The following is a 25646-nucleotide window of genomic DNA, read 5'->3' as shown; positions in this document are numbered from 1 at the left end:
GTCTGACCCAGTATGGCAGCTTGTTATGTTCTTATGTCCTAAACCTGAGATCATCTTATTGGGAAAGGCATATCGTTCATAGTTTACCACCTTTTGTCTTGAGCAGGAGAGAAGCAGGATCTTAGTTATTGCTCCAGAAACGTTGCCCTCTTGTCTTGATCATAAGATTAGAATTTATCTGCACTTTACAACACCAAGACTAGGAGACAGAAATTGTGAGAGTCAAGACAGGATGTTTTGAAGTAGGGGGCTTTGTTTATTCTGAAATTTCCCCGTAGGTACTTAATTTAAATTGAGCATGTTATTTATGTCTTTTTTTTTTTTTTTTTTTTTAGCTAGAGTAACTGATTTATCTTGTTAAGAGCCCACTGATTCTCCTTGTGCACTGCCTGCCTTTCCATATTTGATATTTTATTGAATTAATTAATTTATTTATTTGAGTTTTTCTATACTGAACTTTGGAGCACGCCTTCACTCCGGTTTACAGTTACAACAACATTTTAATGTCTCGCTGTGTTATTTGATTTTTTTCTTGCCCTCTGCCCCCTCCCCCTCCCCAGCTTTTCAATGTATGGGTTTATATAAGATTAAGAATAAATTGTTTGTGGGAGAGAGGAGTTTGTGTTCTCATTGGCGATTTTAATTATTCTCGGTTTCAGCTTCGCCTTGCTCATTTAAAATGTTGGTGTCTTGGATATCATTTTGAAACAGTTAAAATAATAATAACATTAATGGTCTCATGTTTAACTTTTCTTTTTTTTGTGGCATTCCCCTTATGAAAATGGTACGTGCCACGGCTGTGCTTTCTTTGCTGGGGCTGTAATAATATAGGCACCACAGCCTCAGTTTTGTTAATTTTTCATGAAAGATCATCATTCTTAAAAAATCTGCTCCTAAGCTTATTTTAACCGGTTGACCCTTCTCACCCTGACAGCTATTTTACACAGTTAATACTGTTCTTGTTTTCCGTCATTCCATTATTTTTTTTTTGTCATAATTGAATTGATTCAGTGAAAATGCATTTTTGTAACCCGGTGTTCTAATGTATTACTTTAGCTGCCATGCATTATTCCATGTCATCCTGTAAAGCAGTTGTACAATATCTTGACAGCCCAATAAGGGGATTTGGTGAATAATAAATGAGTTGCCCGAAGCTTCTCTAGAGAGAGCGAGTGCTGAAGGCAGAGCATTTTAATAAATGTTAGAAAGACCTGTATTTATACCTATTGAACAGTGGAATCCTGATAAAAGAAGTAGAACAGTAATGCTGAAACCTCTCCTCGGGTATTACTTATGCATATGGTGCCCTGAAAAACCTGATTGGTTGGCAGCCTTCTTAAGGACGGGTTTAGGAACCATAGAATAAAAAATAGGGATTGCCTAAGAGCTCCACTTTTTCATGACAGTCTTGATCCAGTCCTGTTTTTGCCTCGCTGCGTGCTTGGAGCTGTGGAAGCTGCTTTTCTTAGGGAAATCGAAACTAGAAGTCCATGCCCTCAGCGAGCTAAAGCCAGCACGCGATCAAACTTTCCAGAAAAATATGGAGCTGGTTGGCAACCGTAATATCTGACATAAACTATATGCCGTGTACCATTTATAGTACCTACCTCATTTTTACCAGACCCAAGCCAGGTCTGCTATTTGATTCTCTTCAGAGGGAGAGCAGAAGAGAGCTAATTTGTTTTGGAATAATCAGGGGCAGACTCATTGACAAAAGTTCACCAAAAGAAAAACATGTGACTTCCTAACAGAGAGAAACAGACAGTGGAAGGGAAAAATATGAACCTTCTAGAACCCTGCGTTCCCCCCAGCGCGGACTGCTAGACATTCCATCACCCAGAGTTGCACATTTACACATTACCGGTGAATGCGCCTTTTCAGTGGCCGCTCCTGCTCTCTGGAATTCTTTCCCAATTGAAATTAGGCAATGTGAAATTTCAGAAAGCTTATCAAGACCTTCCTGTTCATATATGCTTATTTTTAGGTTTCACTGTTTTATTCTTCTATGTATCTTTATTTTTATCATTTTTATTTTAATTGCACTTCATGTGTAATTATTTCAGATTTGCACTAGACTTTGTATAATTGTTCACAATTTTTACATTTTATTATGTTTTTATTTAATATTTTTTAGTGTTTATGTATTATTTTAGGATTGTTTTCTTGTATATCTTTTAGTCCTAATTTTTAGTGTTTAGCGATTCATAAATTTTAATAAATGTAAATGTTAGGACTTGAAACAAAATAGTTATTGTAATGATAGAGAATACAGTATGGCTGACTGTTTTCCCCACATATACAGTATAGATGTGACCGAGAGCATGAAAGCTAGGTCAGTGTACTTGTAGTGCAACAGTGCTAAATACTGAGTCACGGACTATGGTCCTTGGAAGTATTGATCTCCTACTTAGAAAATCCCAGAGCTGCTACAATAAATAGTTGTTGTTTGGAAGTTTACTGTTGTACCATATCATTATTTTGGCACTTATAGCATCCTAATCCAGGGCTCCTTTTCTCAAATTGTATACAACAAGGCCTTGCCCCAGAGAGCTTGGAGATAAAGTGACTTGCCCAATGGCACAATGAGTGTCAGAAGCAGGATTTGAACCCATGTTCTGATTTCCAGTCTATTCTATCCACAAGGCTACCCATTCTTGCTTTAAAAATAAGCAATAATACTTATTTTAGATATAAAAATACTATAATGAACCCTGCGAACCATCAGATCTGGATCCACATGGAGGAAGCAAGGCAATAGCCATTTACCTGGTTATTGTGTGTAGCTCTGGTCTCCCCATCTAAAAAAGGTGCCGAGAAGGGCAAGAAAAATGATTATAGAAGAAAGGCTGCGCAGGGTGGGAGGAGGTGGAAGAGATCTTTTCAGCCTGGAAAAGAGATAACAAAGAGATGATACAATGAGGTACAATGTAGAAGGTACCTATATGAGGCTCTAGAAGGGTGGGAGGAGGTGGAAAAGCTATAGCAAGGGTGATGGATCTTTGTCAGAAAAGTTAATAAAAGTATGCAGAAAAAAACCCCAGTATGATTTTTCAAAGAGATGGCTGAAAAGCCTAAAGGCCAAAGTTACACATTCAAAAAATACAAAGGATCACAAGAAGAAGAACAAAGGAAAGCTGAAAGAAGCTGAAAAGGAGGTCAGGATGGACAAAGCGTGAAGAGAAGAAACGACAGCAAAAGAAGTAAAAGGAGGCAACAAAACTTTCTTCAGCTATGGCCGTGAAAGAAGGAAGGCCAGAGGTGGCATTGTCAGATTGAGAGGAGACGAGAAGAAGGCGAGTGATGAGGAAAAAGCAGAATTGCTGAATTCTTCTATTCAGTTTTCGCTGAAGAAGGGGTTGGAGAAGGACCGTTATTAGTTGCCAAGGGTACATTTGAGAGCAGGGAAGATGAGACACTATTTATGCAGGAAATTATCTGTGTACAACTGATAAAATTGAAAGCGTGCAAAGCCACAGAGCTGGATGGGATGCACCCTAGGAGACTAAGGGAGCTCAAAGATGTCCTGGTGGGTTCACTGAAGGATATTTACCATCGGATGTAGTCCCACAGGACAGGAAAGTAATGGATGTGGTCCAGCTCCATAAAAGTGGTAACGGAGGAGGTTGGAAACTAAAGGCCAGTTAGCCTTGCCTTGAGGTTTAATTTATTTTAAAGTGTTTTTATTCCGCTTGTAAGGGCGGATTTTAAAAGGGTTACGCGCGTAATTGCTCCTGCGCGCGTCGCCGGGCCTATTTTGCATAGGCCCAGCGACGCGCGCAAAGCCCCAGGACGCACATATGTCCCGGGGCTTTGTGAAAGGGGTGGGGGCGGGACTGAGGCCTCCTGCACAGCAGCCGTGCCGGGGAATCACGCGCGCAAGTTACGCCTGCCAGAGGTAGGCATAAGGTAGGGCTGGGGGGCGGGTTAGGAAAGGTGGGGGGGGGGGGGCAAAGTAAAGTGCCCTCCGAGGCCGCTCCAATTTCGGAGCGGCCTCGGAGGGCACGGGAAAAGCCATCGGGGCTCCTCTAGGGCTTGGCGCGCGCAAGGTGCACTAGTGTGCACCCTGTTGCGCTTGCTGACCCCGGATTTTATAACATGCGCGTGGCAGCATGTTACAAAATCATACAGGCATCCTCTAAACTCTTGACTCTGGCCACCACTTTCTCACACCATTTCACTACTGTGAGATTATTAGATTCTATCACGCCAAGGCCCTCTCCTGGTCAATGCACATCAACTCCCATTGATTTCTTCACCCTAAGTACATGACTGTATACTTTTTGACTGGTGGGAAAAGGGATGGAGACTCTTCTGAAGGAAAGGATAGTATACTATCTTATAATCTAATGGCTTGCATGATCCGAGGCAGCACGGTTTTTCCGTAGGCAGATTGTGTCAAATCAACCTCGTTGATTTCTTGGATTGGGTCACTAAAGAATGAGATCAAGGAGGTGCGCTGGAAGTGTTTTACCTGAATTTCAGCAAAGCTTTTGATACTGTCTCACGTAGGAAGCTCGTTAGTAAACCGAGTAGCCTGGGGTTGGGTCCCAAGCAGTAACCTGGATTAGAAACTGGTTGAATGAAAGAAGACAGAAGGCGATGGTAAATGGAATTTATTCTGGGAAGAGAAAGGTGATAAGTGGAGTAACTCAGGGCTCGGTCTTAGGTCTGGTCCTATTCAATACCTTTGTTAGCGATTATTGCAGAGAAAAATATGCCTTTTTTTTTTTTTTTGGTGGATGACACAAAGATTTGCAATAGAGTTGGATATCCCTGATGGAGAAGACTGAATGAAAGGTGATCTGAGAAAGCTCGAGGTTTGTCCTGATATTTCACAGTTAAGATTAATTGCCAAAAAGTAGAGTCATGCACATAGGGGTAGATTTTCAAAGGGTTACGCGCGTAACCCTTTAAAAACCCTCCTGCGAGCGCCCTGGGACGCGCGTATGTCCCGGGGCTTTGAAAAAGGGGCGGGAAGGGGGCGAGGGCGTTGCGCAGGTCCAGGGGCGGGACCGAGGCCTCCGGCATAGTGGTGTGCTGGGGGATGGTGCGCTGGCAGCTGGCCGGCACGCACAAGATACGCCTGCCAGAGGCAGACGTCAATACTTGAAATAAGGTGGGGGGGGGGATTTAGATAGGGCTGGGGGGTGGGTTAGATAGGGGAAGGGAGGGGAAGGTGGGGGGGAGCGGAAGAAAAGTTCCTTCCGAGGCCGCTCCAATTTCAGAGCAGCATTGGATGGAATGGGGAAAGCCATCGGGGCTCCCCTAGGGCTCGCCGCGCGCAAGGTGCACAAGTGTGCACACCTTGCGCGCACTGACCCTGGATTTTATAACATGCGCACTGAGTAGCGCACACAAATGTATTCCGTGCGCGCTGGTTTCAAAATCTGCCCCTTAGTCCTTTTCTGCTGCAAGGGGTGCAGGGGCCTCTGAAAGCTGGGGCTGTAGAGCCTAAAGCCTGGATTTGCTCACAGTGACCTCTGGAGTCCTCTCCCAGGGGCTGCTGGGTAGGATATGCAGAAGAGCCTTCAAGTCCTTAACATGGGTAAAACCCAATTTTAAGCATTTAAATGCTTCTTGAAATCAGGCCTAATATTTACTAAATTGAGTTGGGTGCACCAGGTAAACAGGGAACAGTTAATTATTTACCCTTTACAGTAGTATTAGGACTAGGGAAACTCCATGAAATTAATGGGTAGCAGATTTAAAATGTATTGGAGAAAGCATTTTTTTCACTTAAAGGATGATCAAGCTGCAGAGTTCGTTGGCAGAGGATGTGGTCAAGGCATCTATCATAACTGGGTTTAAAAGGGGTTTGGTGGAAAAGTCCATAAACCATTATTTGCTAGATAGACTTGGAAAAAGCCATCACTTGTTCCAAGGAGTAAGCAAAATGGAATGGATCTACTCTTTGGGGGATCTGTCAGGTACTTGTGATCTTTCTGGATTGGCCACTGTTGAAGACAAGATGCTGGGCTTGATGGGCCTTTGGTCTGACCCAACTTGGCACATCTTATGTTCTTAAATATAAATCTGTAATGTGTTTTAGAATGGCAGTGTGCCTGTTATCAGTGTCTACCATCTTCAGGCATGTACCAGATGCGCGTGCATGTGGCTGGATGGACAGATTAAGGTGCTAGAGACTGGGGCTAGTGTTTCATGCATGCAGGGAGCTGGACTGTGTGGCCTTTGTGGCTCTGAAAGAGAGGGAATGGGAAATGTACCTGATTTATGCTTTGCCTGAGCATGCATTTTTTCATGCTTTCTGAATACTCTTCATATCGTGAGGTTATTTTTTTTTGGATAGGCACCAACAAATTAATATTGTTTCACCTGTGCTACCAGAAAGAGATGCAAAGCACAGTATACTCTGAAGGGAAGAGGGGAAGAGTAGAGCCTGGTGCAATAAAAGGGATAAAACTATATAAAATGCTTGATATTTTTAAAGTGAGTATAACACCTTTGTCTTTATGCTGTTTCAAAGTACACATTTAAAAAAAGATCACACAAACTTTTATACAGCAAAGCTCATCTAGGTGACGAGCAGATAGCACCCACGAGCATAAATGTTAATTAATGTCTTTGGACAAATGGAGGTTGATGGTCTGATCTGTCTAGTGCGGTCTCTTGGCCTGCACTAGACAGATAATTGTGTGCAGAAAACAGGCGCTCAGTATGGAACACTTGTTTTCTTAACACACACCTGGCCACCTCTCCTGGATGCGCGATTCAATATTTAAATGAGAGATCTCACTTAGAAGGAGCAGCTAAGGAAAAACGTGTGTCCCTAGCAACTCCTCGGCATCGGGAGCATGGGAGAGGTGGCTGTCAAGTGGATTGGGAAAACGGACGCTCAATTTATGAGCGTCCGTTTTCTCCCACTATCGGCGCAGACATCCAAAAAGTGCATCCAATCATGTGTTAAGCTGTGCACGGCGGCTAGCGCACGGTATTGCATCGGCCCCTAAATATGCATATTTGGGAAGACAATATGAAAACAATGGAAGGGACAACAGCAGTTAACTCTTGAGTCAGTAGCATTGTGAATAACTGCCTTAGAATGAAGTATAAAATGTTTCATTGGCCGCCTTACCTACCAAAAATGATTCCCTTTGAGATGGGGGAGGGGGAGGGTTTATGCCGGATAGTTTGGTAGAACTAAATGAGTGATTGACAAGAAAAGATTCTTGGATCCCTGTTCATGGTGCTCACAGTTCCACTTCTGATTCAAAACGTTGAAGGCCAGGAAGAAAAGCGCACTGCAGTAGACTTTAAAGGGCGTCTGTTGAAAGCATTTTTGATGCTTAAACTTCTGTGCACTCCCAAGTCTTCAACTGGATGTGGTATGGAGGATTTAAGGACAAATGTGTATCGCTGCTGTGTCGAGCTGTGATTATTTTGATTTGACAAGCTGCATGAATGTGTACACTAATCAGACAGTGAATGCCCGGGTTAGCTGTTTTCTAGCCGTATTTATACTAGGTCAAGCAGTTCTGCCTGTGGATTTTTCCACACACATAAAATGGCACTTACTGTATTTTTTTTTTTAGCCACATTTAGCATTTTCTGTGCATTCCTTTAGGGTAGCAGATGACCCCGTTGAGGCCTTACAAAGAAAACCGTGTTCTTATTAGAAATGCTCGTGCTGTACGGGGATACTGTGTGGTCAAAGGCAGCCATAGACTGGAAGGGAAACTGTGCAGCGGTTTTGTTTTTTTTTTAAACCAATCTGGTTTCTTGGACTAGAAATGCTGCTGAGAGTGAGACAAATGGTATTCAGCTAGCCAGAGGAATGTCTGAGGTATTAAACAGTTTGTGCTAGAGCCAGAGTTCCCCTTTCCTTCGCAACTCCTGATATTTAATTGCCAACAGTCAAAAACGGATTTACCTAACGACAGGTTCAGAGGAGGGGACGGGGGGACGGGGGGGCTTAGATTGTCAGCATGTTGCTTTAATGCTGGCACAGGGTTCTTTCGTTGCCTGCCAAGGATTGTGTTTGCAAATTAAAGACATTTTGAGTGGCATTATGACCTAAGCTGGTTACCAGAGTGAAACTTTTACTGTGACTGACGGGAGGAGCTTCTTGGTTATACAATGCTGGGTACAATTCTGGTGTTTTCAGCCAAGAGGTAATTTTTAAGGCATTGAAAATGGCATTCAGTAATTTTATGCCATGTATTATACTTTAAATACGACGGTCGCTATCTGAAATCTGTTTCTGCAAGTCAGAAACTCGCTTAAATAGCTTCAGCAGCTTACGATGTTTGATGTTATTGCACATGTATCCTGGTAGCTCTCTAGTGGTTCAATTTACTAAGATCGTGGGAAAAATCACTGCTAATTTTTTTTTTTTTTTTACACTGATTATTTTTACTGCCATTGTACATTTTTAACTTCTTATATAATAAACTAATGAGATGCAGCGTGCACAATAGTTAATGTGTGTGCTGAATAGAAAGTGAAGTAAAATGCAGAAAAACAGAAGTAAAATTTTGTCACCTTTACTTCTATTTTAATTTCAGTGATTAGAGGTAGGGATGTGCATTCACTTTAACCAAATTTTTAAAACGCAGTAAATAAGGACCAATTTTTTTTTTTTCAGGGAAGGCCCAAAATGAATTGAGGTACCACCCAAATTAAATGAATCCTATAAAAAAAAATAAACCAAAAAAAACAACTCCCATTGGGACTATGCCTAAGCCGGGACCTTGCCAAGGGAATAAGTCGAGGCCAAAGCAGACCCGCGGCCTACACCTAAGCTCGATGTCAGCATCTCAGCCTAGACATAGGCCCGAGGATGGGGCTTTGCCTAGGCATACGGTACAGCCATAATAGCAGGGCCTCGGCTGAGACTGGAGCAAAGGCTCGAGTTCCCTCGAAATAGTTTGCTGGGGTCGGGGATATGACGCTTGAGCCTCAGCCTAGACCAAGGCCAAACTTGGAGGCCGGATCCTGAGGCCTGGGCCTGCCTGAGCCCAGGCCCGAGCCAGGGCCTGGTCCGGATGCTGTGTCCCTACACCTGAGCCTCGACCTATGCCAGATCCTGGGACCAGACCCGACTGAGTCCCAGCCTGGAGGCTGGATCCCAGTGCCTGGGTCTTGCCCCAAGGCTGGGGACCCAATACTGGTACCTGGCCTGGAGGCCAGGACTGATGCAAGGGTCTCAATCCAGAGTCAGGCCCAGACCCGGAGGCCACAGCCCAGGCCTATCTTGCTGGAGTTAATCACTGGAGTAAATTTACTCTGGCGCAATGGGGTCGATTCCATCAGTGTCCCTCCCTCATGGCCATGAGGACCTCCGATGCCTCCGGTATCTCTCCCTGTGCCATTGAGGACCAGACCACTGGCTGTGATGGGTCTTCACCCCTGGCATCCCTGGAGGGTCGTAGCAAGGGGAGGCCCCCTACAACCCCTGGGAAGGGGGAAGCATTAGTATCTTCCTTGGAGGAATCTGAGGATTTACCCTTTGAACCCTGTTCTCCGTAGGAACGATGACAATCTCCTGCCGAGGATCTCTCCTTTCCGGGGTTCGTCAAGGCTATGGCCGAGTCGGTGCCATTTCAATTGCTAACAGAACAGGACTCCAGGCACAAAATGTTCGAGATCCTTCTATTCGTGGACGCCCCAAAGGAGATGGTGGCGGTACCAGTCCATGACATTTTTAAGGATCTGGTAACACGCTTGTGCGAATATCCCATCAGTGAATAGGAAAATGGATGCAGTATACCTGGTCCAACCATCTACCAGATTCGACTGCCATCAACTCCCCCACCAGTCGGTAGTGGTGGAGTCAGCCCTAAAAAATGCTACGCGGATCCGCGCACATGCCTCGGCTCTGCCGGGGCATGAACACAAGGCCTTAGATGCTTTGGGATGCAGAGTTTTTCAAGGCGCCATGCTCATTGCTCACATAGCTTGCTACCAACTGTATATGGGCAATATTCCAGAAATCTACTCCAAGTATTTCCTAATTCCCAAGAAAACAGGTGGCCTCATGCCCATACTGGACCTGAGGACTTTGAACCGTTTCCTACTAAAGTAAAAATTCATGATACTGGGTACCCTGATTCCCCTGCAGAGGGCAGGGAATTGGCTCTGCTCCCTCGATCTACAAGACACATACGCCCATATCCCCATTTTTCAGGCGGATCGGCAGTACTTCCGATTTCAGTACCGAGTGCTGCCCTTCGGCCTGGCGTCTGCCACCAGAGTTTCACCAAGTATCTGGTAGTTGTCAGTGCCCATCTTTGAAGGCAGGGGATTAATGTGTTTCCCTACCTCGATGATTGTTTGGCTCATCAAGGGCAAATCCCGCCAAGGGGCTCAAAACGCCATGTGCCTCATGATCAAAACTCTGGAGACTCTGGGATAATTGATCAATTATCCCAAGTCCCACCTCCAGCCAGCCAAGCAGCTGGACTTCAATGGGGCATCCCAGAAAACAGAGAGGTAGGCGATCTATAATGGCCGTCAGGTATACAAAAAAGAATAGATGCCTGGATCTTTTCCAAATATTTATTAAAGTAGAGATGTATTCATAAAAGTGCCAGACTCAGGCCGAGTTTCGCAGCTCAACAGCCGCTGCCTCAGATTTTGGGGACAGTTATAACATAGACTGGCACATCTAACTAAGTATCCAATGTCTCCTAAAGGATACATTAATTGCTTGCATAGTTAACTTTCAGTGCTGGTTTATTACAAAGACTGGCGCATTTAACTAAGTATCCAATGTTTCCCAAAGGTTACATTAATTGCTTACACATCTTTTAAAGATATCTTTCAGCGTTGGTTCACAGTGACCTTCCCTTGATGATTTCATACTACTTTTATTCATCTGAGATTCTTGATTGTCCAAGGTAAAGAGCTTCACAAATATTTGTCATTGTATAGTAATATAATATACGTTGTTTCTGTATAAGTAATGTATTTATTTATTTAGCATTTTTATATACCGACTTTCCAATAACAGAATTACTGATCAATTCGGTTTACATTTTAACAGAACAATAACATTGACAAGTAAATGTCTTACAAAGAACAGGTCGATATAACTTGGATAAGTAAATATGGGGTTAACCAGTAAAGATACATTGCCTAATATAGGTATAAGTAAAAGATACAGTGCCTAATGTAGGTTAAATAAACAGTTGCTAATTATAAGGGGAGGCCTAAGTTAAATAAACAGTTGCTAATTATAAGACTAGGTTATGTCTTCGACTGCCATAGATTAAGTGAGTTCTATAGATGATCTAAATAGCTCTCAGGTGGGTAATCATTGGCCGAGATGTTCCACAGGAAGCTGTTATGGGAAAGCTTGGTTGAACAACCAAGTCTTGAGTCTTTTTTTAAATGTAGATGAGCATTGCACTGCTCTGAGTTCTGGTGGGAGAGAGTTCCAGATTTTGGGGCCCGCTGTAGAGAAGGCTCTTTTGCTTAATGCTGACTTCATCGGTAGTGTATGTAGGTTGTTTTTATAGGCTTGTCTTACTGGTCTGGAGGAGGTGTGGAATCGGAGAGGGATTTTGAGCTCGAGTGGTGCCAAGTTGTGTAGAGCCTTGTGGGTTAATGAGAGCACTTTGAATAGTATTCTGAATTTTACGGGTAGCCAGTGTAGGGTTTTCAAAATAGGTGATATGTGGTCTCTTTTATTGGACTTGGTTAAGATCCTTGCTGCTGCGTTTTGCAGCATCTGTAGGGGTTTTATGGCGTTAGCGGGGAGGCCTAGTAGAAGCGAGTTGCAATAATCTATTTTCGTGAGAATGATAGCTTGCAGCACTAAACGGAAATCTTGGAAATGGAGGAGAGGTCTCAACCTTTTCAAAACTTGTAATTTGAAGAATCCATCCTTTACGATATTATTTATGAGAGATCTGTAATTCATTTGATTATCAAGGATAACCCCTAGATTTCTGACTTGTGTGGACATTGTTAATTGAGAAGACAAGATGGTACTGGGATGTGTGTGGGTTCCGTCTTGGGAGATGAGTAGGTATTCTGTTTTGCTTTGATTTAGAATCAGATTGAGGCTCGTGAGCAAGTTGTTGATGGCTAGTTGGCAAGAGTTCCAGAAGTCCAGGGTTTTTTGGAGAGATTCAGTGATAGGAATCATTATCTGCACATCGTCTGCGTATAAGTAGTGTATGAGATTTAGATTAATGAGGAGCTGGCAGAGTGGTAGAAGGTATATATTGAATAAGGTTGGAGAAAGTGACGAGCCTTGAGGGACTCCTAAGGTGCAGGTGACTGGTTGCGAAACTTCCTTGTTGACCTTGACCTTGTACTGTCTGTTCTGTAAGAATGATTTGCACCATTTGAGGGCCTCATCTCTGATGCCTATGTCTGACAGACGATCTATTAATGTGTTATGATTGACCGTGTCAAATGCCGCCGAGAGATCAAGTAGGATGAGAAGACAAGGGTGTCGGTTTTCCAGGTTTAGTAATATGGAGTCCGTTAGTGAGATAAGTAGAGTTTCCGTGCTTCGTGATTGGCGGAAACCGAACTGAGCTGGAGACAAAATGTTGTTATCGTTTAGGTATTCAGTTAGTTGTTTGTTTACAACACGTTCCATGATTTTTGCGATGAAAGGTAGATTTGCAATTGGGCGAAAATTGGATGGGTTTTCTGGAGAAAGACTAGATTTTTTTAGTAGTGACTGTTAGCTTTTTGTATCTGTTTGAGTATATATGTCACCATTTTTAACAACACATTTTTTTAAATGTTTTTTTAAAAATTGTGTTTTATTAGAATTTTTAGATTGATTTTATTTTGACTTATTTGTAGCCCCTGAGGCAGCGGCTGTTGAGCTGCGAAACTCGCCCTGAGTCGGGCAATTTTATGAATGCGACTCTACTTTAATAAATATTTGGAAAAGATCCAGGCATCTATTCTTTTTGTATACTTCAATGGGGTGTGACCAGGGGCGGATTTTGGAAAAATAGTGGCCCGGGGGATTTTTCTCCATACTGGCCCATGGGTACCCAATTACAGATACAGTTTAGTGAGTCACCAAATACAGAATAAAAGGACCATAAAATATACACAGAAATGCACAGACAAACTGAACTGGAAATCACAGCAAGTTAGACTGTATGTAATGCAGCAATGGAAAAACAGAACATACCATCATTCCTCATGAAACATCAAACTATAAAACAGCACAATAGGAAAATCATACTAAAAATATATATTTCAAAACTGCTGATGAATAGAACCTCCAGTAATTTAACTCAGGGAAATTTTCAAAAATTTGTATATAACACCAATAAAATATTTCAAAAAGAGCAGACATCAAATAATATTCAATAATTAAAACTAATAAGGATTTTAAAAAGCCTCTGCTTCTGTGGGAGCTCTTGATTTCCAGTCACCCTGATATTGTCGAGGATTAGGAGGTTATCCTCTCTCTCTCACACATACTCACATCTCCATTAGGGATGTGCAGAGGGACGCCATACGTTGCATTCGTGATTCAGATTCGTCGGGGAGCAGAATCGTTGCATTCGGCCGTATGGTGCCCCGATGCGTTAATACGGCGATTTCTATTCGTGTCCCAGCTAAAATTAAAATTAACTACAACCCCCTACCCTCCTGACCCCCCCAAAACTTACCAAAACTCCCTGGTGGTCCAGCGGGGAGTCCGGGAGCCATTCCCTGCACTCTCACACCCTCGGTGCCGGTTTCATCATGGCGCCGATGGCCTTTGTCACAGGTGCTACCGGTGCCATTGGTCAGCCCCTGTCACATGGTCATCGGCGCCATCTTGTGCTCCTACCTTGTGACAGGGGCTGACCAATGGCACCAGTAGCCCCTGTGACATATATGGGCAAAGGCTATCGGCGCCATTTTGAGTACTGGCATCGGACGGCCGGAGTGCAGGAGGTCGCTCCGGGACCCCCGTTGGACCCCCAGAGACTTTTGGCCAGCTTGGGAGGGCCTCCTGACCCCCACAAGACTTGCCAAAAGTCCAGCGGGGGTCCGGGAGCGACCTCCTGCACGCCGGCCGTCCGATGCCAGTACTCAAAATGGCGCCGATCGCCTATGCCCTCATATGTCACAGGTACCGACGGTTGGCCCCTGTGACATAGTGAGGGCAAAGGCAATCTGCTGCCAGTATTTGATCGCTGCCAGTTTTCAAAATGGCGCCGATCGCCTTTGCCCTCACTATGTCACAGGGGCCGACCGTCGGTACCTGTGACATAGTGAGGGCAAAGGCGATCGGCACCATTTTGAGTGCTGGCATCGGACGGCCGGCGTGCAGGAGGTCGCTCCCGGACCCCCGCTGGACTTTTGGCAAGTCTTGTGGGGGTCAGGAGGCCCTCCCAAGCTGGCCAAAAGTCTCTGGGGGTCCAACGGGGGTCCCAGAGTGACCTCCTGCACTCCGGCCATCCGATGCCAGTACTCAAAATGGCACCGATAGCCTTTGCCCATACTATGTCACAGGGGCTACCGGTGCCATTTGTAGGAGCACAAGATGGCGCCGATGGCCATGTGACAGGGGCTGACCAATGGCACCGGTAGCCCCTGTGACAAAGGCTATCGGCACCATGATGAAACCGGCACCGAGGGTGTGAGTGCAGGGGATGGCTCCCCGGCCCCCTGCTGGACCACCAGGGAGTTTTGGTAAGTCTTGGGGGGGGGGGGTTTCAGGAGGGTGGGGGGTTTGTTAAATTTTTTATTTAGGTGGCCGTATAATTCGGCGAAGATTCGTGTATTCGTGGGGAATTGCGATACGTTTCGCTTCCCCACGAATACTATGAATAGTGAAATATACGCTGCGGATCGCCAATACGGCAAAAACGAATGCACACCCCTAATGTCCATTCTCTCTCACACATACAGTGTCACATACATACACATTCATGCTCTTATATCCACCATAACCTCTCGCTCTCACTGACACTGACATACTCTCAGGCTCTAAGACACTCTCTCCCCGTCCACACACAAACTCTTACTCCCTTGGATTTTCTCATACACACTCAAGCTCTCACACTCACTGGCTCCCTCACATACAGACAAACACACACACCCAGGCAAGCTCCCAGTCATTCTCACACACACACACTGACCCCCAGGCAGGCTCCCAGTGATTTTCACACCACTCCCTCCCCATCCCCCTGGCATGCACACATTCAATCTCACACACACACACAGACCCCCCAGGCAGGCACCCATGCATTCACACACATACACCCCCAGGCAGAGTCACATTCATACACATGCACACACTAAAGGCAGACCCCCCTCTCTTTTGCCAGCAACCTCTGAGCCTCTCTCATTCCTCTGCTGCTTCTGTCACTGATGCCGCGTGGCTATTGGGGAGGTGCCGATTGCTGCTACTGACACTGAAGCCCATTCTGCTACCTCCTCTGTGCAGGCCCTGTGGGCTTCCACTTTCTCCAAGCTGATCTCGTACATTGTGAGATCCACATAGAGAGTGCTATTCTTGCACATTCCCAAAGATTACATGTGCCATTCACTAAAAAGTAATTTTTTTTTTTTATCTTTGCTGTCTGATCTTAGTTTTCTAATTGGTTGGTCACAGGCTTTTTTTTCCACCTTCCCTTATTTTTTTTTTTTGCCAATTCCTTTTATATTGTCTTTTTTTTTCTGTTTCTTTTCTCTCCATCTTCTTCCGTCAAACACAGTCAGGTTCTCATTCTCACATGCATTTCTCTCTCTCACACACACACAGGCACTCGCTGTCACATGCTCTCTCTCATACAATCATTCATACACACAGTCTCTCACTGGCACATGCTGTCTGACTCTCACACACACAGGCGCTCTCTCATACAATCATTCATACACAGTCTCTCACTGGCACATGCTGTCTGACTCTCATACACACACAGGCTCTCTCATACAATCATTCATGCATACAATCTCTCACTGTCACATGCTGCCTGACTCTCACACACACAGGCTCTCTCTCACTCCCACATGCTGTCTTGCTCAAGCACAGGTTCTCACTGTCACATGCTCTCTCATATAAAATCATTCATACACACAGTCTCTCACTGGCACATACTGTCTCTCTCACACACACAGAGGCTCTCGCATGCTGTCTCTGCAAACATTCAGGTCCTCACTCTCACACACAATCTCTCAACTCATCTCATACACACAATCTCTCAACTCATCTCATACACACAATCTCTCAACTCATCTCATACATACACACACATACATACACACTCTACATGCCCTCAGCCTCTCTCTCACCTCTAGGCCTTCTCTTCGTGGGTCGCCGCAGGATGGGCTCTGCAGCGGCCCTGATCTTCTCGGGCCGACCGCCGCAATGTGGGATCCGCAGCAGCCCTGCTACCGAGCCTCTTCGTCTTCTCGGGCCGTTGTGACTTGGGATTCACGGCGGCCCGTAAGCACTGCTCCTCTTCTGCACGCGCTGATGCTCCTCCTCCTTCCTGCCCACGCGGCTCCAGCAACGTTTACTTCCGGGGCCGCACAGGCAGGAAGGAGGAGGAGCATCAGTGCATTTAAACGCGATCTTTTTCTTCGGGCCGTGGTGACGTGAGCCTCACCACGGCCCTGCCGATCTGCCTGTTGCAGCGCCGCATGAGCCTCCCTGCACCCGGGGGCATTGGCTCCCCTCGGGATACCACTGCTCGCGGCACCCCAGGCCTAGTGCTTCCACTGGCCCTGCCCGCAGGTTTCTCTTCGGGCCGCAGCGCCAGCAGACCCTCTTCTTGTCTTTGGCCGGGAAGTTTAAAAAAAAATCACGTGATGGGAGCGACTGGCCCACCGGGGGAAGCCCGATCCCCTGATAGGCCAATCCACCCCTGGGCGTGACTGGACACTGTCCAGAACAGGGCAGAAATGTTGGCAGCCCTTGCACAGTGTTTCCGGCTGCAATCATGTCTCTGCCTGCCACTTTCTCCATCTGCTAGGCTATATGGCAGCGACGGTGCATGTCACCCCATTTGCTTGCCTACACATGCGCTCTGCTCAATGGTCGCTGCACTCTGTGGTGCCAGGCATCACAGGACATGCTCACCCGCGTCATGTCACTGAAATTTTGAGGCAATCCCTCTGGTGCTGGACAACCCCTGCAAACCTGGAATGGGGTTGCCCCTTTTGGATGACCGAGCCCCAGGCTATGCTCACCACTGCTTCTCAGAAAGGGTGGGGAGCATATGTTCTTTGGTCACTCAGGAAGCTCAGTTCCAGATCAACTTCTTGGAGCTACGAGCAGTCCGCTATGCCCTGCGGGTATTCTGAGAGCTTCTCGTGAGCACACTACAATCAGGTAGCAACGTGGTACCTGAACAAGCAGGGTGGAACCAGATCATTTCCCCTCTGCCAGGAGGTGCTGCATGCCTGGTTATGGGCCATCGGGAATGGTATCACCCCCTGGGTGGTGTACCTTCCAGGAGTGGACAATATTCTGGACGATGCATTGAGTCAGACATTCCAACCCCACAAATGGTCCCTCAATCAGGAGGCAGCGAACCACATCTTCTTCTGTTGGAGGACCCTGGCCATAGACCTGTTTGCCTCCCAGGAAAACAGGAAAGTGCACCGGTTTTGCTCCCTTGGCAAGAGGGGCAAAGGATCCCTTCTCGATCCACTGGGAAGCGGGCTTGCTGTACGCTTACCCACCCCTCCCACTCATTTCCAAGACACTCCAGAAGTTGCAGCAGGATCAAGGATCAATGATGATGATTGCCCCCTACTTGGCCCCATCAGGTCTGGTTCCTGACCCTTGAGGACCTAGCAGTGCACCCCCCCAATCCATCTGGGAACAGCTCCAGACTTCATCACCCAGGATCACAGCAAGCTTTGTCAGCTAATGTGCGGACCCTGGCCCTCACAGCTTGGATGTTGATTTGGGTGACTGTGGAGGCCCTAGGTCTACTGGAAGGGGTATCACGTGTCCTCCTGGAGTCCAGAAAACTCTCCACCAGGAAGTCCTATAATCTGAAGTGGAAAAGGTTCTCTTTCTGGTGTGAGGGTCATGGTTTGGAACCCTTCTCTTGCTCCCCTCCTGCACTTCTGGACTATCTGTTGTCCCTCTCTGAGTCTGGGCAGCAGACCACGTCAGCGAGGATCCATCTCAGTGCCATAGCGCGTACCATAAGGGCTCAGATGGTTCCTCAGTTTCCTGCCATCCGCTTTTGGCCAGTTTGAGGAGTTTGCACTTACGTATGTAAAATAGCATATACGCTTCACGAGCTGCAGATGGATTGGGTGAACTGGTAAAACTGGTTAGTTCATTGCTGCGCACATGTTAGACAATCTCCCGACTTATACATGTAAAAGCCGACTTATGGGGGGTAAATGCATCTAACATACATGTGTAAAATATATTTCTATATCACTTTAAAATTGTAAGGAAAAATATGTGTATATATCATTTGTGCACACTTCTCCATCTAAATTCTGACTTATCCAGCTGAATAGCTCCTTTGCCACTATTTAGCCGGATAAGTCAGGACTTGTCTGGATAAGTGGTGCTACATAGCCAGACAAGTCTGAATTTGTGCAGCATGCATTTTATTTACATATGTGCCCACGTTTGCATGCATATGTGCACATATTTAATAATCTGCACATATATGCATGCAGGTTATAAAATACTATAGCAACTTTACACATGCCCATATACAGTTGTGCTCATAAGTTTACATACCCTTGGCAAAATTTGTAAGATATATAGCATTTTAAGAAAACATGGGTGATCAGACAAAATGCAAGTCTGTTATTTTTAATGTTTAGATTAAATCTATGCATCACAGAATAGCAAATTCATTAAACAACCATAGCAATAAGGGAAATAATAAAATAGTCCTGTTCAAAATTTTACATACCCTTGAATTTTTGGGCTGATAATATACACTCAAGTTGACATCACAGGTTGAGTTGGCAGTGAAGGGTAGGTACACATACTTGTGCCTTGTTTGATTGTAATTAGTGTCTGTGTATAAATAGTTAATGAGTTTCTTAGCTTTTGAGAAACACAGCATTTTATCCACAGCTGCACTAACTTTGGTGGTTACTGAAGCATAGGGAAAGCAAAAAAACTGTCAAAGGATCTGAGAGCAAAAGTAGTTCAACTTTATAAATTAGGAAAACGATATAAAAAGATATCCAAAGATTTTAAAATGTCAATCATTACTGTTCAAACTGATCAAGAAGTGGAAAATTATAGGTTCTATTAATACCAAGGTAGACCAAGAAAGATTTCAGACACAACAGCCAGGAAAATTTGTTGGGATGTAAAGAAAAACCCAAAAGCAACTTCTACTGCAGTAAAGTGGTGTGAGTGTTTCACCATGCACAATAAGGAGACACGAACAAAAATGGGCTGCATGGTAGAGTTGCCAGAAAAAAAGCCATTGCTGCACCGATGACATAAAACAGCCTGTTTACAATATGCCAAGCAGAACCTAGAGAAGCCTCAAAACGTCTTGAACAAAATAATGTGGAGTGATGAGAGCAAAACTGAACTTTATGGTCACAACCATAAACGCTATGAAGAGAAGCATGGAGGTGGATCTCTGCTGTTTTGGAGGGGTGTGAGCTACAGCGGCACAGGGAATTTAGTCAAAATTGATGCTAGGATGAATGCAGCATCTTATCAGAAAATACTGGATGAGAATTTGCATTCATCAGCCAGGAAGCTGCATATGGGTGGCACTTGAATTTTCCAGCATGACAATGATCTGAAACATAAGGCCAAGTCGACCCGTCAGTGGCTGCAGCAGAAGAAAGTGAAGGTTCTGGAGTGGCCATCACAGTCTCCTGAGCTCAACATCATTGAGCCACTTTGGGGAGAACTCAAACATGCAGTTCATGCTGGACAGCCAAAGAATTTACAGGATCTGGAGGCTTTTTGCAAAGAGGAATGAGCAGCTTTATCACCTGACAAAATAAAGGGCCTCATTCACGACTATCACAAAAGACTGCAAGCTCTCATTGATACAAAAGGGGGCAATACATGTTATTAAAAACTAAGGGGCAGATTTTTAAAAAGTCCGTGCGCAAACAAAAGTACGCCAGATTTTAAAAGATACGCGCGTAGCCACGTGTGTCTTTTAAAATCCGGGGTTGGCGTGTGCAAGGTTGCGCAAAATCGGCAGCCTGCGTGCGCCGAGCTGCACAGCCTGCCTCCGTTCCCTCCGAGGCCGCGCCAAAATCGGAGTGGCCTCGGAGGGAACTTTTTTTTTGTCCCGTTCCCCTCCACCTTTCCCTCCCTTCCCCTACCTTATTTCGTTGTTACGCCTGTCGCCGGCTCCCTGCCCCAGCACAGGCCGCTGTGCCGGAGCACTCGGCCCCGCCCCCGGACCGCCATTGCGCCTCTAGACACGCCCTGAACACCGCGCCGCCCCCGACACGCCCCCCAAGCAAAGCCCCGGGACTTACGCGCGTCCCGGGGCTTTGCGCGCACCGGCAGCCTATGCAAAATAGGTGCGCCGACGTGCAAGTGCCCTGCATGTGTAAATCTGGCAGGATTTACTCACGCAGGGCTTTTAAAATCTACCCCTAAGTGTATGCAAACTTTTGAACTGGACCATTTTATTATTTCCCTTGTGACTGTGGTTTGTTTAATGAGTGTGCTATTCTGTGATGCATAATATGCATTTTATTTACATATGCAGATATTTATAGTACCTGAATGTAGTCCGCTTTGATGTACACTTTGAAGTGCCAAAAAGCAGAATATAAAAAAAAAAAATCATCTAAAACTAAATAAATAAATAGTTTAATTTGCAACACATTAAAAATAACAGAACATGTTTTGTCTGATCACTCGTGGTTTCTTAAAATGTTGCTCATCTTAAAAATTGTGACGGGGGTATGTAAACTTTTGAGCATAACCGTACATGCTTATATGGGTTCATGCACGCACCTTTTAAACTTATCCTGCCTGACATTGGACTGTCGCATGTAATAGTGGTGGGGAGTTACAAGATAATAGTAAATCCTTTTTCTGAATGTAATATTCAAAGTCAAGCTGACTAAAGAAGTAGCATGGAACATAAATAGCCCAGAGCCTGAACATTCTGCGTGAGTGCAAAAAAAGAAAGGTGAAAAGCAGATCTGCATGCACATCTGCTTCAGTTCATCACAGACAGGTGGCAAGTTTATTAGCCCGGTCGCTGGGTTTAATCCTGTAATGAATCTTTTCTGCACCCGTGATTAGCGGGCACTGCGTTCTTGAAGATGCTGTCTTTGTAATGACAATTTAAACCAAAGTCCTCACTAGTTCTTTAGAGATTGGTGAATGTTTTTTTGCAAAATCAAAGGTTTTTAATCAATGTAATGGCAAAATATAAATGCTTGTTATATAGTTTAGATTCACTTCTTTAAATTAAAAAAAAAGATGGTGTACAATAATCCATTTGACTACCTTTTTCGGTATATTTTTAACTAACAATATTACCAGATGGGGGTAGGGTGTCGGGAAATAAACAGAGAACATACTTGTGTTGATTGCTGTGATATAATTCATGCAGTAACGCTCCTGTTTTGCTATTAAGAATAGGCTGAGAACATCTCAAATCAAACCCTGCTTTTGACGCTTGCTGTGATATTGGGCAGGCACTTCCTATCCCATTGCCTTACTTATCCACTTAGATCGTAAGCTTTTTTGGATGGGCATTCATTGTTACTGTATGTGATTTGTTGTGCAGCAATCTGATTAAGGGCATCAAAAGGGCTGATTATAAGTAAATGTTATACATGTTATGCATTTAAATAGTATATCCGCAATATACAATTAATAGCACAATGCATCTGTATATGTGCAATATATACAGTTTGCATATGTGTATATTAACACGGGGAACGGTTAGAACCGCAAATAAGCTGCACTGAATGGTCATTGATGAACGACAGTCTCTTTGACACGTAGTACATTTATAAAAGATGATAAACCTTAACCTTCAGTATTATAAAGAAGTCACCTAGATCAATACTAAGGTAACAAATGGCAAATATTCTGCCACCCCTCCCCAGATTTGCCATAAGGGTCTTGTTACAAAATTTAAGTACCTACAGACTACAACACAGACCATTGTTCTGGGCAGATGAAAGGGGAAAATAAGCATTTTATTCTTGTCTTACTTGAACCTTAAAACCTGTCGTTCATATAAAGATTCACTACCATCAAATGCAGCATTACTGATCATTTCCTATTAAACTGAAACAGTCTCTATCTACCAATCATTACAATGTTTTACTTCTCGTTAAACTGTTTATCTTTCCTCTAACTCTAATCCCAGTTAGAATGACCCCGTTTTATTGTAACTTTTTTCTTCCATGCACTTGTTTTACTTTTTAATGTATACTCTTATGTTATTAGTTATTTACGTTATAATGTATTTCTCACCCCTTGTTTTATGTAAACCGACATGATACGAACTCCGTGAATGCCGGTATAGAAAAATACAAATAAATAAAAATAAAAAAATAAATATAAAACCTATAGGAAATAATTCTGATGGAAATCTCTGTGCAAGATTCTTTATGTACATTAGGGAATGTGCATCTGTTTAAAGCGAATGCCAAAAATGCAGTGAAAGAGACCATTTGCGGTTTGTTCCAAATGAAATGAACTCAAAAAGGTCTCCCACAGAAATGTTCTGGTATTTTTGTATTTTTTTCCTGTATTGAAAATAATAGGTCCTCCCTGTGGCCCTCTAACCACCTTCCCATCCTATAAAATTCAACTCTGGGCCTGAGTTGGTCCCAGCCAAGGTCTTCTTGGGCTCCTGTGACCTCCATTCCCTGCTATAAATATTGAGCCTGGTGCACAGGCCTACCTGGCTGGGCTTCTCACTCCCTGTAAACATATGCAGGGGCCAGGGACCACCCTTCCTGGCCCCCACTTAGCCCCTTAATATGCTCTGGCTAAAAGAAGGGTAAGGGCTGACATTTTAACAGTAGTTAATAAATTAAATCTAATTTTTTTTTTTTTTTTTTACAGGTTACATATTTGGGTAAGGTGTCGACAACAGGAATGCAGTTTTCATCAGGCTGTACGGAGCAACCAGTCATTGATTTGTGGAAGCAGCATACCCTTGCTCGAGAGGATGTTTTTCCTGCCAACGCTCTCCTGGAAATCCGTCCCTTTCAAGTCCGACTCCACCAGCTGGATCTCCGAGGAGAAGCCACAGTCCACATGGATACCTTTCAGGTGGCACGCATTGCATACTGCACGGCCGATCACAACGTGAGTCCCAATATCTTTGCCTGGGTTTATCGAGAGATCAACGATGACCTGAGCTTCCAGATGGACTGCCACGCCGTAGAATGTGAGAGCAAACTGGAGGCCAAGAAGCTTGCCCATGCCATGATGGAGGCTTTCAAGAAGACGTTCCAGAGCATGAAGAGTGATGGCCGAATTCACAGGAGCACCTCATCTGAAGAAGTCTCTCAGGAATTTGAATCTGATGACGGCTGAGTTTGGTTCAGCGAAGGTCTTGGGAAACGGAAGCCAATAGATGTATAAGCAAAACTACAAACTGGAAATAAAACGACTGCCAAACTCTTCACAGACCAGATTTCTAAATCAAGAACAATTCAGTTCCTGAAAATGTGCATCATTAAAGTAATTATTGCCTTGAACTCTGCTGCTGGTAGGCTGTAAATGTGAGAATGAGATTTTCTCTCCTTTCCTTCCTTTTTCTGGCCTGTTCAGACTTACCATTGGTGGTTGATTCATTCCTTTTTTGCCTTATAAAACCTGGCAAACGACTTTCATGGTAGAGCCATGGTTGGGGACCAATACTAATACTCATACTCGTTAAGAAGTAGAATATTAAAGTTTTCAAGAAGAGAGAATCCCGTCACTTGACCAACTGTACCCCATATGCATGGTTGAGCTGATCAAAAATCTACACTGCCTCTTGTATAAGAACCTGATATTCTACAGTTGATTTAAGGTTAAGGAGGAAGCTTTTATGTACGCAATATCACATACTATTTTATTGTATTCATTTTATCTATTTCTTAGTGTACATGCATCCAACAGTCTCCCTCTTAGCATCATTTATTCTGCTTCCCTTCTTTAGAACAATAAAGAATACACAGTGCATGATGTAATCATAAAAAGGGAAAATCCTTAATGATACAGTATAGTAAATCAGCTCTGTTAGCTACATGCTTAATAAAAATCCTGATAGATTATTCATTTTTGAAAGTTTTTTGATGTATAGATCATTGACCTATAACTGGTAGGTCTGTGATTCATGACTAGCTTCAGAAAGCGTTAGTAATTTAATTACAGAACAATCCCCATTATCAGCCTATCGTTTGTAAGCTTGCAAAGTTGGCATTGGCGAAAAAAAAAATCTGAATTGAGTTACTATGGAAACCAAATCACAGTATCTCTCTTCAAAATGAATAACTTGTTTCCTGCTAGGTCTGGGCAGAGTGATTTGTTCTTATAGAGGTCATACTGAAGAACTCGTTTGAACGTTTTTATGATCCATAGATAAGACATAAGACAGCTTTAATTTCTGGTCCCAAGCTTTATGTTCTTCTGTGCAAATAGCCTTAATAACAACAAAAAAAAAGGCCTGTGTTTTCCTGTTCAGAAAGTATTTAAGGCCAAGAATAGATTTTGCTGATGGTTTGCAGGTAATCCTTTTTCTTTGCATGATTTGTTTTATACATGGTCATCTTTTGCATTCTAGGACCTTACAAGAAGCCTTAAGTGAAAATCAGATGGCTGTATTTCTGTGTATGTATGTGAGCGTGTATGTAAAACATAGTTTGAAATATGTGGGTGGTATGTAATGTGTATGTGTGCATATATGAGTGGGTCTGACTAATAAAGCATTGAAATCAAGAATGGAAATATTCAGAGGGTTATCACTTCTTAAAAAAAAATATGCTTGCTGCTTTAAAATGTGTAAATTATTCACCAGCATTCATTCCTTAATAAAGATATACTTGAGTTAAAGCTCCAAATAAAAAGATTTTACCTTCCATTTGTAGTGAAAATGCAGCTTCACGTTTACACTGAAAATGCCCTTGTGTGTTTTAATGTCAGTATCTGTTGTTTTTTTTTTTTAAAGTCCAATTGTGATCAGCAGGGCATGACAGGAAGAAGTTTTCCACAGACACATAGTTCACAGCTAGCAGTGTGACGTTTTAATTTCACCACAAATTATGGTTTTGCCTATTACGTCTAAACAGACCATGCATATCAGAAAGCTCCATCCTCTATTAAACAGATGGAAGTAGATGATGCCGCTGCCGCCATGGGTTAAGTACGCTTTAAGCATGATACAGGCACAGCTATGGAGGCGTTCCTTTTCCATTAGACTCGTATATTTTGTATGAAATAATTTAAGCTATTAATTGAACGTCATTTTTTCCATTTAAAATGTTAATTTAATTTGCATGTTAATCATTTTTGAAATACATTTAAAAATCCTCCTACCTTCCAATTATTTTATGTTGAAACACTTGTTTAACATCAGACTATCCAGCAAAAAATAGTTTGGACTTGTATAAACCAGGGATGGCCAATCCCTGTGGTTGTCTGACCCTAGATTTGCATCATCTCACTAAAGTCCTAAATTATGTTTGAAGTTAGTGCATGTAATGTACAGTAATAGAGAGCTTTTAAAAAAAAGATTATTTTGGGATTTCATGATTGGAGAGGGGTTGAA

At 43.8% G+C, this 25646-nt stretch overlaps 1 protein-coding gene across 7 annotated transcripts in view; it reads left to right on the top strand.

Moving 5' to 3' along the window:
• The window catches only part of PID1 (phosphotyrosine interaction domain containing 1), a 267723-nt gene extending 242766 nt beyond the window's left edge, over positions 1-24957 (top strand). For all 7 annotated transcript variants that reach the window (XM_029616374.1, XM_029616377.1, XM_029616376.1 and 4 more), the window contains one exon: positions 22952-24957. In XM_029616374.1, coding sequence (XP_029472234.1) covers positions 22952-23428 — 477 coding nt within the window. In that variant the 3' untranslated portion in view covers positions 23429-24957. The remainder of the gene's footprint in view (positions 1-22951) is intronic.
• Positions 24958-25646: the final 689 nt, after the last annotated feature.

The sequence above is a fragment of the Rhinatrema bivittatum genome, chromosome 9 (assembly GCF_901001135.1).
Source record: "Rhinatrema bivittatum chromosome 9, aRhiBiv1.1, whole genome shotgun sequence".
NCBI lineage: Eukaryota > Metazoa > Chordata > Amphibia > Gymnophiona > Rhinatrematidae > Rhinatrema > Rhinatrema bivittatum.
The sequence above is the reverse complement of the archived record's forward strand: the minus strand, read 5'-3'. Positions and strand labels throughout refer to the sequence as shown.